The sequence below is a fragment of the Molossus molossus genome, unplaced genomic scaffold (assembly GCF_014108415.1).
Source record: "Molossus molossus isolate mMolMol1 unplaced genomic scaffold, mMolMol1.p scaffold_m16_p_15, whole genome shotgun sequence".
Taxonomy (NCBI): domain Eukaryota; kingdom Metazoa; phylum Chordata; class Mammalia; order Chiroptera; family Molossidae; genus Molossus; species Molossus molossus.
In genome coordinates, this window is record NW_023425350.1 from 59,895,511 (window position 1) to 59,911,897 (window position 16,387).

Here is a 16,387-nt window from a genome sequence, read left to right on the forward strand (position 1 = left end):
GTTCAAACATAACACCAAAGACGATCCAGCTAGGATGATGGAGCCGGGTCTGGCTGCGAACGCTGGCCGTGCTGCTTACCAACTTCTGCGTGACTTGACGCAAAGTCCGTCCGACGTTACTTCTCTTTGGCATAAGGGTAGTATCATTATTCAGTGTAGTTGTGCGGACTGAGAGAAAGCATTGTAAGTACCCAGGAAACAAGCTTTTACAGAGCAAGTGCTCCAAGAATATACTTCCCTTACTGGAAGAAAGGCCAGTCGGTGAATATTTATTTATATTTTCCTTATATTTTGATGCCAATAATACATAGACAGATACCATAAAGCTTGCACTGAATATGGCCCGAGAGTTTCTCCTAGCATCTCATAAGTATACTTATACAAGAATCTAATAAAATCCAATCATCTAAGTACTGTAAAAGACTGTATCCTGTTAGCTCTTTTTTTCACTCCTCATTACTTTTTTTAAATTGTCAGTGTGTGTATTATGAAACAAACATCTCCCTTCACCCCTTAATGCATGGGATATTCTCTCTTATTCTTTTCCCTAAAATCTCCATGACATAGATTTACCACGTGTCATTTATGGCTCCTCTTCCCCCTGTGCTGTCTGGGAGATGCGTTATCAGTCCAGAAGGAAGTAGACAATACTCAGTGAGTGAATGATAAGAGGCCATTGACGGTGCTAAGAAAATGCACACGAACCCAGCTGCCTGGGCACATCTCCAGATAACCTGTAGGTCTGCAGGTCTCCAAGTACAGGTGTGTGAGATTGTGCTCATTTGGGCTTAGGTGTTTAGCTTATTTAAATTTTAGTCAGCGGTTTGCAGTTAGAACACAGATGCTCCCCAACATATGATGTGGCTACAACCTGAATAAACTCCTTGTAAGTAGAAAAGACTGTATTTAGCAAATGCATTTAACACACCTAACCTACAGAACATTATAGCTTAACCCAGCCTACCTCCCATGTGCTCAGAACACTTACATTGACCTACAGTTGGGCAGTAATCTTGAGTTTCATCTCAAGGGTAAGTGCTTTCCTCCTCTTCTCACCAGAATCAGGACACACACATGGGCATTCTGTAGACATGATGGGATGAGGAGACACAATATCCCCAAAATGCGGACAACCCAATACACTGCAGAGTATTGCTTGTTTACCCTCAGTATCGCGTGGCTGACCAGGAGCTGCGGCTCCGTGCCGCTGCCAAGCACGATGAGAGAAGATTGTACCGCATATCACTGGCCCAGGAAAAGGTCCAAATTAAAATTTTGAAGTCTGTTTTCTACTGAATGAGTATTATTTTCACAGCATCATATAGTTGAGAAATCATAACTCGAACATCCTAAGTCAGGGACCGTGTGTGTGTGTGTGTATACACTCCCTAGTTTAAACGCACACTAGTCAGGAGCATATAGACAGTACTTTGAGGGACCCAAAAATGGACTCAGATTTGTTGTGTGGTCTGGTGAATTAAAATTAAGCTTTTGAGGTATTCTTAATGTCTTCAGGTAGGGGAAGAAGAAGGATGAGAAATGAAAGAATATGTTTTGCCCATCTCCATTTAAAATTTGATAAACACCAGAGGTTTTATACCCAGTTGATTTGAGTGATTATAATGCTAATGAGGACAGTTTTTCAAATTTGATCCCCAGGACAACTAAATATATTGATTTTTCTTAAGAATGAGTCAGGCAAGAGAAGATATATCTTATCCTTGCTAAGAAAACTCTGAACACAGTAAACATCTAGTGTTTTATGTCCTTTCCATATGAAGAACATTTTATTAATCTTATTCCCTATGTTAATTTGTTAAAATAATATGAAAAAATAAATTTAAAAATGGTGGTTAGATAAAAAGAAAAAAATCTATAAGACTTCAGACTACATATTGTTGTTTTAAGTTTGGGATTATGGGTTAAAAATATTCCTTGACTATAAAAAGTGCATCAGTTTTAAATAGTCTAATTAGGTAATCAGTTGCGTTACTTATCTACTTTTATAAAGAGCAAATGGAAAACCGGAAGTGACTATGTGTTGCTAAATTAGTCTAATTAAACACCTACCTAAGACTTCCTGGCTCAGCAAAGCCCTGGTTTCTCAAAATCTCTAGCACATTGCTAAAAATATGTACTTTTTTTGAAATAAATATTTAATTTCAAAACTGTTGAATTATCTTTCACAGTGTGTGAAAAAAAGTGAGTACATATGAATTATGCATTGCTAATAACAAAAAATTAGACTTCACAATTAAACTCATTTAATGGTACCATACAGGTTGAGAAATTCATAAAAACATGTTACAATAAGTAAGGTGCATATCTAAAGATAATTATGAAAAATTTCATAAACTACTTGGATGAAATACTGGAGGGGTTCCCCAGAAATCATCAGGGATCCCCTTGAGCCTCAGAACAGCTTCGGATAAGCCACCTAATTTCTTATGAAAGAACCCAGAAAGGAGATTTCTGATATGCCTTTGTTGACTTGTCTAGATCCTGACATCAGAAAATGCATTGTTAAATTAATGCTCACCCATGTATTGAGTCTACTTCAGTGAAACAGAGAATAGATTTCATATATTTATATATAAAATTTACTATCCTGAACCATGAGTCAAAAACTTCATTTTATTAGCATATAGAATGTACTAGTTTGAAGTAACTTAGGGATATTTCTTTTTGTTATTAATCCTCACCTGAGGATATTTTTCCATTGATTTTAGATAGAGTAGAAGGGAGGGAAAGAGAGAGAAAAACATTGATGTGAGAGACACATTGATTGGCTGCCTCCCGCACAACTTTGACTGCAACTCAGGTAAGTGACCCTGACCGGAAATCAAACCAGTGACTCTTTGGTCTGAGGGCCAACAATCTAACTGTTGAGCCAAACTGGCCTGGGCACTTAGGGATAATTTTTAATTGATTTCATGTCAGACTGTTTCCACTCAGGGTTGTGTTCATTGTTGTTATTATTTAAAAAAAATTTTTTTTTCCTTTATTGATTTTAGAGAGAGAGGAAGTGAGAGGGAGAGAGAGAGAAACATCGAAGGGAGACAGCATCGATTGGCCACCTCCTGCAGGCCCCCCAATGGGGATCTGGCCCACAACCTGGGCACGTGTCCTGACCAGAAATCAAACTGACAACCTCTTGGTACATGGGTTGATGCTCAACCACTGAGCCACACCAGCTGGACCCATTGTTATTTTTGTGAAGCATCTCCTTTTATATAGAGCTAAGTGACTTATATACGCTGTCATATTTAAACTCACAACATCCCTATGAGGTGCATATCATCACCATCATTTTTCAAAATAGGAGACTCAATCTAAGATTCAGTAATTTCTCACCCAGAGAGGAGATGGCAGGATCCAAGGCTGGTATTTTTTCCACTACCCCATGCCACCACCTTTTACTGGCATTTTCCTCTGCAGTATTGCTTCAGTAGTGATCATCTAGACCCCATTCTGCAACTCCAGAAATCCTAATACAGTTCGTAAAGGGAAATGACTTCCTGTTTTAGCAAAGGAGCGGCTTTCTTTTCTGTGACTTGTCCAAAGAGAAATTCACAAAAAGAATCTTGACAAGATAATGACAGCCTGCACATTTTCCTCTTTATTTCATTAACTATTCCTAGAACCTTGAAGCCTTTGAAAAGTGATGCTTAGGAATGCAGCTGGACAGTATGGAAGGGCATTGGAGCAGAAGGCTGGCCTTCTCTCCAGAAAGAGGTGACCCCACAGTAAAATGTCAATGTGGTGTGTTTCCAAGTGGTTGGCATTTTACCAGTAGTTTGTTGTTTAATGGGAGAATCATAATGTTCACTTACATATCAAAGTCAGAAAATGTCAGTAGATAATATAATTATTTCATTGAAAAACACGGGAATGTCTTAAGGCAACATCATGTGTGCCATAATGAAACTGTGGCCACACCCACTAGCTATAAAATAGTTTATTTTGACCCGGTCAAAGTGTCTCAGTGGTTGAGCATGGACCCATTCACCAAAAGGTCACCAGTTTGATTCCTAGTCAGGGCACATACCCAGGTTGTGGGCTCAATCACCAGTAAGGGGTGTGCAGGAGGCGGCCAGCTGATGTTCTCTTTCATCAATGTTTCTATCTGTCCCTCTCTCTTCCTCTGTCTCTAAAATCAGTAAAGGAAAAAAAATTGTTTTTAATTTATTTTGGTTTCAGACATTTGTACTATATATAAAATGAGGCCAATATATGTTGAATGTTAAGGGAATAAACTAAGAGGCAAATTTTTCCATGCTTGTCTGAGTGGGGCAGTCCTTGCATTTCCTCATTCTCACACACAGGTGCCATGTGTAACAAGAACAAACTGGGCATATTCGGAGAGCACTCACTACTTTGCATTTGACTAAGGAAAGAGCAACGTGGCATTTTCATGATTGGTTTTGAATCTAGAGTAGAAAATAATCAGCAACAGAAAAGATGATGGTTTGGAAGGATTATTTTGCTTTTAGGTTTTGGAAGTCATGCTTTTTAAATAAGCTAGTGAGGACACATTTTTCCCCCAGACTCATTAGGTTTGGCATTAGATTTATCCGCCTGTGGCTTGCGAGTATTATTTTCTTGCTGTGAGACAGTGAGTTCTCCCAGAAATGCTAATGGCTTATATGTACATTTTTCATTTTAGAATTAATTCCAGTTATTATATTTATGAGTATACTACAAATCTAAATAAAGCTTCTTATCAGTACTTTGCAAAGGTGGCTTGAAATTTAGTTCTAAAGTATATCATAGTTACCAAGATCTGGAATTGACACAGTATCTTCAAAATCGATGTCATATGGCAAAACCATAGAAGTCAAGGTAGCATGGTGGGAATTCTGGCCTGTATTTTCTGTTCTCTGTGTGTGTGTGTGTGTATGTGTGTGTGAGTGTACACACGCGCACACAGAGAAGAATGACACATTTAATGACTATTACAAAAAGTTTGAGAAAATGAATGAATCATTTTTATTTAATAAGATGTGGTTTATATCTCTACATTCCTGCTGGAGAAATTTTTTTGAATACATTTAAGTTGTTAGGTAACAGTAAAGAAATTAATGGCATACATTTTTGCTTCTGTATAGCCTGATCCTCTGTTTTTCTGTTTTGTTTGTTTGTTTTTTGTCAACTTAAGATCAATATGATTTAAGCTAAAATCTTTTGGTCTGCTTTAGAATTGTTTTTTTTGTTCTTTTAGGTTACTGCAAGACTTCTTGCCCTGGCCGGTTTGGCTCAGCGGTTAGAGCGTCAGCCTGCGGTCCTGAGAGACCCGGGTTCAGTTCCCGCTAAGGGCACGTACCTCGGTTGCAGTTTGTCCCCGGCCCTGGTTGGTTGTGCGGGTGGCAGCCACTCGATGTGTTCCTTTCACATCGATGTTTCTCTCTCTTTCTCTGTTCCTCTCTCTCCCTCCCACTCTACCTGAACAAAAAAATGGAAAAGTGTCCTCAGGTGAGGATAAAAAAAAAAAAAGACTTCTTTGTTTTGACTTCTGTTACTTTTGAAAGTTGCTTCTACTTGATATACTTAATAGTAACAAATATTAGCTTCAATAAATAAAATAATAGAACGTATTGCCAACTTGATTAAATCACCTGTGTGGCAATGAAGATTTCATTGATGGTCTTAGACTTCCTTGCTTATTAGAAGCAACTTTAGGAGACCTTCATCCCTCATGTCATCTCCATTGTCTGATGAATGTGGTTGATCTGGTTTTGAATAACTTTTTCTGATTTCCCCAATCTGATTAATGTGTTTCTTATATCCAGTACTCAGGTGATCAATACTCTCCAAAACACCCACATTCAGGTTTCAGTGACAATGAATGCACCCTGGCTGGTGTCTAACCACCGGACCTGTCTGTGCTGAACTGCTGTGTGTTTAGTTATATCTTGAGTTTTACTTACCATTTTGGTCAAAAGAGATGGGGAAAGGGATGCTTGTGTGTCTCTCTCTGTACATGTGTGTGTGTGTGTGTATAGTGTGTGTGCAATTTATTTTTGTAAAAAAGCATGCATTCTAGAACTAATTTATTATATATACTATATAATATATATACTTTTTGGGAAAAAAAAAGAGACACTTGTACATTGTAGATGGGCATATAAATTGGTTTAGCCACTATGGAAAACAGTATGGGGGTTTCTCAAAAAAATTAAAAATAGATTCAGCAGTCCCACTGGGTGTTTATCCAACGGAAATGAAAACACTAATTCAAAAACATATTTGTATCCCTGTGCTCATTTCAGCATTATTTCTATTAGCCAAGACATGGAAAAAAATGTGTGTTCACGGATAAATGAATATATATTCAACCATAAAAATGTGAGATTATATATATTTATTCGACCATAAAAATGAATGAAATCCTGCTATTTAAGACAATGTGGTTGGACCTTGAGGGCATTATGCTATATGAAATAAATCAGAAAGAGAAAGATAAATACCGTACAATCTTACTTATATGTAGAATTATCTTAAATATTGATCTCATAAATATGAACAACAGACTGGTGGTTGCCAGAGGTAGTGGATGGTGGTGGGCAAAATGAGTGAAGATTGTCAAACTGTACAGACTGCCACTTGTAAGTTAAATAACTTAAGCAGATGTTATGTACATGTTGACTATAGTTGATAATACTATATTATATATTTGAAAGTTGCTTAGAGGGTTAATCTTAAAAGCTCTCATAAAAAAAAAAATGTAAGTATGGTGATGGACTCCACATATTGTGATGATCACTATGTTGTTGTGTATACATACATCAAATAATTATGTTGTCTACCTAAAACAAATGTGATGTATGTCATATCTCAATAAAAATACATAAATAGACATTTAAAAATAATGGTATAAACTTTTAAAATATTTTATTGATTAACTATAACTGATACAGTAATGTAGTTAGTATTAGTTGTTGTAACAGAAAAACCTCAAAATCTCAATCTTAACATAATAGAAGTTTTCTTCTGATTACGGAAAGATCAGAAAGAGTCTGTTAAATGTAATTCTCTTCCAAGTTAAATTTAGGTACTTCAGTTTCCTTTAGCTTGTGACTTTATCGTTTTCAACACCTGGCTTTCAAATTTGTCAGCTCGTGGACAAAACCATGGAGGAGGATTTTAATGGGCAGGCGGAGAAGACGGCAGGTCACCAACGCTCACATTCCATTGCCCAGAATTCAGTCCACTGATGCAGTCTTGTCTGGTGGCCAGAGGAAAAGGCATTGGGTTTGATAGCACCATGAAGTCTTCTCCACTAACAAAAACAAAAATAATAAATACACTTACTTTTCCTTAAAAACAAATAAATATACAAATTATAACTAAAATGGCTAACCTTTCTCTATGCTTAACTTTTAAAAGCTTTGTGAACCATAGTTGCTTTCGGCCATTATTAGCTAAAATCGCAAGGAAACTGGAATGAGAATCATTGTTAGTTATAATGGATGTAAATGCATATTTCCACTTCTCGGCTATGATTAGATTGTCTTCTTCTCTCTCTCTTTTTTTTTTTCCCTTAGCCTCATCATGTATCTGACAAAGAGCTTGTGTTAAGAGCAGGAGGAGAGTCAGCTTTGCATTTTCTTGCATTTCATTGTGGTTGTATTTTTACCATCTTCAAGCTTCAGTTTCTTTGCAGGAGTCTTTTTAAGCTTATGGTCCATTGTGTGTGTGTGTGTGTGTGTGTGTGTGAGAGAGAGAGAGAGAGAGAGAGAGAGAGAGAGAGAGAGGAGGGGAGAGGAGGAGGGAAGAGAGAGAGAGTTTGAAAATCAGTTAATCCTTACATCTACATAACTAGATCTTCATTAAAGAGTAAGACCACCACGCCAATTCCTTGGATCTGTGTCTCCCTTTCCTCTAGATACCCCATTTCTCATGCGGCTCAAAACCATCTGATATAGGGATGGTGCCAATGCAAGTAAGCCTGTATGTGAAACATTAGTCTAGCTTAATTTATTTTTCTATATTTTTAGGCACAAACCAATATAGAGTCCTGGTATATTTCCTGCATCCCACCGACTGTCCGTTAATCCCTGTAGAGTCTGTTTACTCCATGTTAGAACCCACTAACTTCAAAGAAGGAAAATGTCAAAGCAAGTGCCCTTGTCAAAGACTGCAGTAAAAAGACTTGATGAATTTGGGGGAATGGAAGTTTTGGCTGACTGAATCCTTTCGTTAACATAGTGTTGATTCAAATACATTTTTTATTGTGGTTAATAATAAAACTTGTTATTAGTTTGTTGGAGCAGCTTAGTTTTATTTGTTTCATTTCATTTTAACTTTAGTAAATACGGAAGAGAGAATCATGAACATAGGTTAGTCATTCTTTAATTTTAAGGACGTTCAGAACAGCTTGGGATTTTCCTCAGATGGGCACTGATAGTTAAAATATTCAGGATTTTTTAAAACAGAACCACCTTCTTACCCACTTAAAATCCCCGATTCTAAGCAATTTCTCCTTCAGAGAATGTCTGGCATGGCTCCAGTGTCTTCATTTTGAGCTTCATTTTTCATTTCTGAAGAGTTTAGACACTGAAAAGTGTGTAGATTCTAGCCCTGGCCAGTGAGACTCAGTGGATTGAGTGTTGTTCCTTGCACCTCAAGGTCACCCGTTCGATTCCTGGTCAGGGCACATGCCCCTGTTGCAGGCTTGATCCCCTGTAGGGAGAGTGCTGGAGGCAGCCAATCTATGTTTCTCTCTCATCAATATTTCTATGTCTCTCTCTCTCTTCCCCTATCCTTTCCTCTCTCTCTCTAAAATCAGTAATAAAAAATATATAGCCCTGGCCTGTTTGGATCAGTGGTTAGAGCATCGGCCTGCGGTCCAGAGAGACCCTGGTTTGGTTGCCGCTAAGGGCATGTACCTTGGTTGCAGTTTGTCCCCGGCCCTGGTTGGGTTGTGCGGGTGGCAACCACTCGATGTGTCCCTTTCACATCGATCTCTCTCTCTCTCTCCCTCCCTCCCACTATCTGAACAAAATATCGAAAAAAAAATATATATATACACATACATATATTAAAAAAAAAAAAAAAAGCTGTATAGATTCTAGGACAACCTAGCTGGTCAATAGATCCTTTAAACTAAAGTTTGTTTAAATAAAAGTTTTTACTAAAAGACAATTGAATTGATTTGCTTTATTTGGAAGTAATCACATTTTTCTTAGGAACGTCCTGGTAATGTTTTATGTTTATTAATTTTTTTCCTATAACTAACACTTTACACTAACCTGTTATTATGAGCATTACCTAAACCAGGGGTGGGGAACACCTGGCCCGTGGGGGCAGTATAAGGTCTGTGAAATCATTCAGTCTGGCCCTACCAAGGCAACCGCAGGCGGGACTCGAAATTCAATAAATCTGGCAGATTTTTTCATAGTAGCATAAATTTATATTAAGTGAATCATAATAGTAACGTAAATTTTGAGGGACAAGCAAGGAATGTCCATTATGGGATAGACAGGACACATATAAGTACATGATGGGACACACATATGTTCTCACTGGCTGCCCACGGCCCGTCTGCCTGTATTGGGGTGACTCAGAGGACAGGTAGTGCCAGGCAGGCTGAGAGTGTACACGTTGAGAAAGTGTTAACACACTGTAGTAAAACTACACCAAGCCGGTGATGATGAGATGGGAGGTATGAGATGATCCCTCCCGACACTGATGACCTCGCCTCCGAAGACTGATGATAATGTAGTCGACTTCTTTGTGGACACAGACAGTAACTCCAATCCAACCTTTATCCACCCATCCATGGTCAATAATCCTTGCAAAAACTGAATGTCAGATGAAAATTAAGGAAATTACAGTACACAGAAAAGACCTCAAGTGTCGATTATGTGGATGTTGGGAATGTTCCAAATCCAAGATGCAGGAGTAGAACAGCGATCGAAGCAAAATAATCACGTTGCTGTCGACACACACACTGGACAGTTAGTAAAACTGAAGTGGTGTGTCATTCTACACGTGGTGATTACAAAGAAAGGAAGTTGATGCACAGTGTTGATCTTTCCAAGAGAAATGGACAAATGATTATTTTTTTGTTAAAGTCAGAGGCAAACCTGTGTGCCTAGTTTGTGGCGATGCTTAAGCAGTTATGGAAAAAGCCAATCTGGAGCATCATTACAGCTCAAAACGTTAAATTCAATGAATCGGGAGGCAAATGCGTCTGGATAAAATCAGTGCTCTTCAGTGGAGTTTCGAGTCACAACAAGCCACTTTCACTGGGCCTCATTGTGACAGAGACAATGTTATTCAGGCGAGTTATGTAGTGAGCAAGCTGATTGCAAAGAAGCTGAGACCTCATCTAGAGGGAGAGTTGGTGAAAGAGGGCATGGTGGCTGCAGAGTTGTTAGCATCAAAGTAAAATTGTTTTAGAGTGTAGTTTGTCTTGGAGAACTGTCTCAGGTCGGGTGACTGACTTAGCACAAGATATTGAAAAAACACTACAGGCTTGTGACAAGACAACAGACCTAACAAACACTGCCCAACTGGCCATTTTTGTTCCTGGGATAACTGCAGAGTTTGACACGTGAGAGGAACTGCTGTCACTGGAAGCCATGCATGGCACTACAGGAGGTGAGGACTTGTTTGAGACACTTGTTTTAGGAATGAAAAAACTTGAGCTAACATTTGAAAAGTTAAATGGCCTTACTGCAGATGGAGCTCCAGCCATGGTTGGCTGGTAAAAGAAAAGGTTAATTGCATTTGTGAAGAAGGAACTGAATCATCTCAGTCTTGATCCAAGAGATTTAATTATATGCCTCAGCCTCATACTCCAAGAAAGTCTCTGTTCACTGTCCTTGCAGCTCAACAATGTGATGTCAATAGTAGTGTCATATATAAATTTTGTCAAAAGCAGAAGGTTTAACAGTTGCCAGTTTAAGGAGTTACTGAATGATTGACTCTGAGTACGGTGATCTTGTTTATCACTGTGAAGTGGGGTGGCTGAGTCTTGGGAACATGCTCCTGAGGTTTTACGAACTGCGGGATGAAGTCAAGCAGTTCATGCAGATGAAGAGAAAACCTGTCAGGGAACTCAATGATAGCAAGTGGCTGTGTGATTTAGCGTTCATGGTGGGCATTACCAAGTACCTCTCAGAGCTAAACATCAAGTTGCAGGGCCCCAACCAGCTTCTCAGCTCCCTGCTTTCAAACATGAAATCATTTGAAGCTAAATTAAGACTGTGGAAAGTGCAACTTGAAAAGGAATAACACAGTACATTTTCTCACTCTGGAAGGACAAAGGCCTTCTATGACACTTGAATATGCTGGTGAATGTGCAAAAGTAATTGAGGCATTTAATAAAAGATTCAAGGATGTGTAAAGTAAACAAATGGAATTGAACATCTTTGCTACACCATTCAATGTGGAACCAGCTGATGTGCCTGATAACCTACAATATGAAATCGTTCAGCTGCAAAGCAATGATGAGCTGGAAAATAGGTACAACAACCTCCAGCTGCTTGAGTTCTATAAGGGTTACCTAAACAATGATGAATTTTCCACTTGGAGAAGACATGCATTGAAATATTCATCTGTGTTTGGAACAACTTGCTGCTGTGAGCAGTTCTTTCCAAAACTTACCATCACAAAGCATCGACTGTGCTCCAGACTGACCTATGCAAACCAGGAAAAGCATCTGCGAGTAGCAACATCATCGATACCAGCTGACATCACACACCTCACTAAAGAAAAGCAGTTCCAGCCATCACATCAGGGGTGAGTTCATTAAATGTTTGACCAATATAGCTGACTAGTTTTTAAGTTGATAATTCTGTATGGCCCGCGAAGGATATTATAAAGATCCAAATTGCCCTTGACAGAAACAAGGTCCCCCACCCCTGACCTAAACAGTGCTTAATACAGTGATGTAACATGCAGTCACAGGAAAATTGAAATCTGTTTGCCTGGACAAAAATGAAGCCATGGTAATAGTCATTGGGCTATTTTGGTAGATTTGCTCTTAGCTTCTGCTCCCCAAAACTGTCCGTATGCCTGAAATTAATAGCTCCCTCCCCCATTTGCTTTTTTTTTTCTAATTTAAGAAGACTAAAATATTAGATCACAGATCTTCTCAGAATTATGTATAAAATTAGAATAAATCATATCATGAGAAATCAGTGAGAATAGGAATGTTTTCCTCTAATAAAGAGCCTCGCCTGGAGACCTCATGCCCAGTATGATGAATATAGACAACAGATGTGAACAAGAACTAATGGAATGTGACAGATGCGCTAAACACCATCCAGCAGCGATCGTTTTACAGTATATACACATATCACATTAACACCTATGAATGTATCACTTGCTACAGTGTCATGTGTTAAATATATTCAATGAAAATAAAAATGTATTGCAAAAAGATTTCTGAGCTGTTTCCTGTGCTTGCTTAGGGGCTCATATTTCCAGGTGTTGGCAGTTTGGGGTTGTTGAGAGACTCGGTAAAGTGCTGTCTGTGTTCATGTGTCAGAGTAAAGCTTCATTACTGAGAACATTCTTGCACCCCTGAAAAGTAGCTTTTGTGGCAGGCTAACTCTTTGTGGGTGGGACCGAAAAGTCTGTGATACGTTGCTGACTGACTGCGTATACACATTTTACAGCTAACTACCATTATCTGACCATCTTTTTTTAATGTTTTTATTAATTGACTTTTTATTTTAGAGAAAGAGGAAGAGAGAGGGAGAGAGAGAAACATCAATTGGTTGCCTCCTCTCGTGCATCCTAACTGGGAATGGAACCCGCAACCTGGGTATGTGCCCTGACCTGGAATTGAACCAGTAACCTTTTAGTGCATGGGATGGCATTCAACCAAGTGAGCCACACTGCCCGGGGGTATCTGAAAGCCTTATTCTCAATGATTTTACATTTCATTTTTGTGTGTAGTATTTGTATTGAAATGTTCTTATAGAGTCCTTGAATTTACTGCATCTAATTAGCAATCAAAAGAAAGCAGACTATGCCGACTCCCAACACTGAATTAACCATTTCTTAAGTATCGATGGTTCTACCTGTATTCATCATCTTAGTTCACATTTATTCAATATGTTTTCTCTTCTGCAGTGATCTCATGCCCCATAAATTGACTGGACATTAATTGCGACTTTAACTAATAATCACTTGGCTTGCTCTCGGATTTGGAGGAGTAACAGCAGAAACTACAACATTTGGAACTTTTCTGTGCACTAGCTTTCTTGATAACTTCCAATAAAATCTGTCTGCTGAGCAGGACAAATGTCAATGAAAATAAACCCCAGTGCCCACATGCTTATAAAGCTGATAAAAAATGCAGGGGTAATGATGACTAGCAACTTTTGCTGAACAGAATGTGGAACCATTGGATTCATTTTCCTCCCAAACTTCTCACTGGGAGAAAATAAAGGTCCAGAATTCAATAGGAGATGACAGGTTGTTTAAAAGATACTAAAATCTTTGTTAGCAAATTAAATAGCTCTAGATACAGTACTCAAAGAAGTTTGGCAGTTGAGATATGTATCCAAATTATGATACGTAGAAAAGTGACAATGCAAACCTATTTTCCATTCTCAAAAGTTTAGCTGGTTAACCGAATGTTGAGACTGAATCATTCAATCCCCTCAGATTAAATTTACCATTTTGTTTTCAAAAGATGAAATCAGAAATAGAAATAATCTTCAGACAGATCTCAATATTTATTAACTGCTCATTCACCTCTGCCCTGACTCTCAACTCAGGACTGGGTATTGGTTCTCCCAATTCCTCCACATTTTGTTAGATTTTCCTTCCTCCCTGCAGCTGGTTACTCAACAAACACTGTATTTATCAGTCTGTGAAAACACCGCCTCCAGGGAACTGGAAACTTTGAGCTACTGGCAAAGTCTGAGCTCCCTACTTATGTGCAGAATTTTATTTTTCTGCCTGAAATAAATGACTGTTGGTTTAGGTGTTAATCCATATAATTCCCAAATTTCCTTTAGCTGCAGCTATGTGATGTGCATTCCCGATGTCATAAACAGGATATTTCAACACGGCGAGATGATAATATGTTCTTTCTGGACAGTTTTGCAGAGTCATTTTACAGTTTTCCTTTTATATTTAAGGTGACGACCCTCGTTAACACCAGCAACAAAGGCCCATCTGGGAAAAAGAAAGGGAGGTCAAAGAAAGCCCATGTACTGGCTGCCTCTGTAGAGCAAGCCACTCAGAACTTCCTGGAAAAGGGGGAACAGATCGCTAAGGAGAGTCAAGATCTCAAAGAGGAGCTGATAGCTGCCGTAGAAGACGTGCGCAAGCAAGGTAGGCAGACTGCTGCTGTGCAGGGGGCATTTGCATGAATGTGTACACAATGCCATTTTCTCTAGAATCAGTGCGTATTTTCTCTAGAATCAGTGCGTATTTTCTCAAAGGAGTCGTCTTATCCCCACCCCCCCATTCTCTATCTGCACTTGTCTTTTTAAACGTTTGCTAGAATTGCTTCTATAGACAAGTAGAGGCGTTTTTCACTGTGGCAGTCTAGCACAGCGACATTCCCCAGCTGCTGTTACTTCAAAATCTCCAAGTTGTTTTCTCTCAGTCGATGAAAATGAAAACAGATTTGTGTGTGGCTCAGGCTTCAGGGAGAAGAGGATGAGAGGACCTCAGGCTGACAGAGTCAAGAAACACTTTTAAGGCTTTTAAAGATGAAGGGAAGAGAAGAAGAAAGTTGTGTAATAAAGTATTGTTACTTTGTATGATTCCCAAGCTGACACTGGCAGATCACAGCTTTCCTCAAAAATGTAGCTATCTGGTTATGGGTGGATTAATCAATTACATAGCTAACTAGTCAGCCAAAATGCTACTTATTCTTCATATTTTAAACATGTTACAGTGTTAAAATATACACAAAGTAAATGGCACCCCTCACCTGTGTAAGTGTGCACTGGAGTAGTGTACATTATATTCACATTGTTGAGTAGTGCCAGTACCCAGAAGTTTTTCATCTTGCAGAACTGAAAGTCTGTCCCTATGAAACAAAATTCCCTGTGGCCCTCTCCCCCTAGCCTCTGGCAACCACTGGTCCCTAGGTTACTTTTTCAAAACATTTGTCTATTTGGCATGTTAGTTGAAAATTCTAAGGCATCAGGAAATCAAAACAGAAATGACCTCTCTAGCCTGGCCTCCCTCCTGCATTTTTTTTACCTTGGTAAATGCCACACATACGTAGCCAGTTGCAGAAATCTTGGTATCATTCTCTCTTCTTCCAAATATTATCTGTTATCAAGTACCATAGATTTTTAACTCCTGGGTAGCTCTTAATTGGATCGATTTCTGTTTCAGTTATTCAAAAGAACCAAGGCCTCAGGGCCTTTATACATACTGTTCCCTTTTACACAGTTAAGGATGACTCATTCTGCATATGCCAGCTCAAAGTACACCTTCCCAGGGAAACCTATCCTGATACGGCCCTTTTCATTGCCTTCCACAGTTTAATTTCTGTGGGCTGACTTGGTTGGTAACTTCCTTGCCAAAGTATAAATTAATAAGTATGAAAATCATACCATGTGTCTTTCGTGGACCAGTGATTTTCAGTGCCTAGTACTCATAAAATGTCAATAAATATTTGTTGAGTGAATGAAGGTATGCATGAATAAAAGTTCTTTTTTGTTTCTTCTTATAACCCTACCAGTTTTAAAATTCATAACTGGATATTTTATCCCTGGAAATACCAACCCTTCTTCCACATCAACAACCACCTTCTGCATGCGGCCACGTTATTTCCCCTAAAAGTTAATTCTGTTTACATTACACTGATGCAAATGTTACTTTAATTTGAAATGTTAAATTTTGCATATGTTACCCAGTGTGGATGAAGTATATTTGTGTATGTGTTTCAGCAGTGTGTAACCTTACAAGTTTTCAAGTGCCGTTGAAAACTGGTATGCCTTCCGAGTCACAGATGGACGCTTGTTTGTTTTTACGCATCTGTAGCCTGGATAATTTCTTTTCTTCCTTTTCTTTGTTTGGACTGATATATAATACACTGCACATATTTACTGTACAATTTGAGTTCTGGCTGGTGTGGCTCAGTTGGGTGAGCATCATCCCATGCTCTGGGAGGTCACTGGTTCGATTCCCAGTCAGGGCACTTGCTCAGGTTGCAGGCTTGATCCCCAATAGTGGGCATGGAGGAGGTGGCCAATCAATGTTTCTGTCTCTCATTGATGCTTTTCTCTCTCCTCACTTCCTCTCTAAAATCAATAAAAACATATTTAAAAAATTTTTAAATAACTATACAATTTGATAAGTTTTGACAACTATATATGCCATGAAACCATCACCACACTCAAGATGGTGGAATCTCCCTAGTGGAGAGGGTTTTGATTGACTAGTTCCTAAGGGTACT

General features: G+C 38.8%; 1 protein-coding gene across 1 annotated transcript in view; it reads left to right on the top strand.

Annotated features, from left to right (window-relative positions):
- Positions 1-16,387, top strand: part of LOC118630561 (catenin alpha-2-like) — a 411,139-nt gene that overhangs the window by 217,816 nt on the left and 176,936 nt on the right. The window contains exon 3 of the mRNA XM_036262427.1: positions 14,106-14,301. Within this exon, the coding sequence (XP_036118320.1) occupies positions 14,106-14,301 (196 nt within the window). The remainder of the gene's footprint in view (positions 1-14,105; positions 14,302-16,387) is intronic.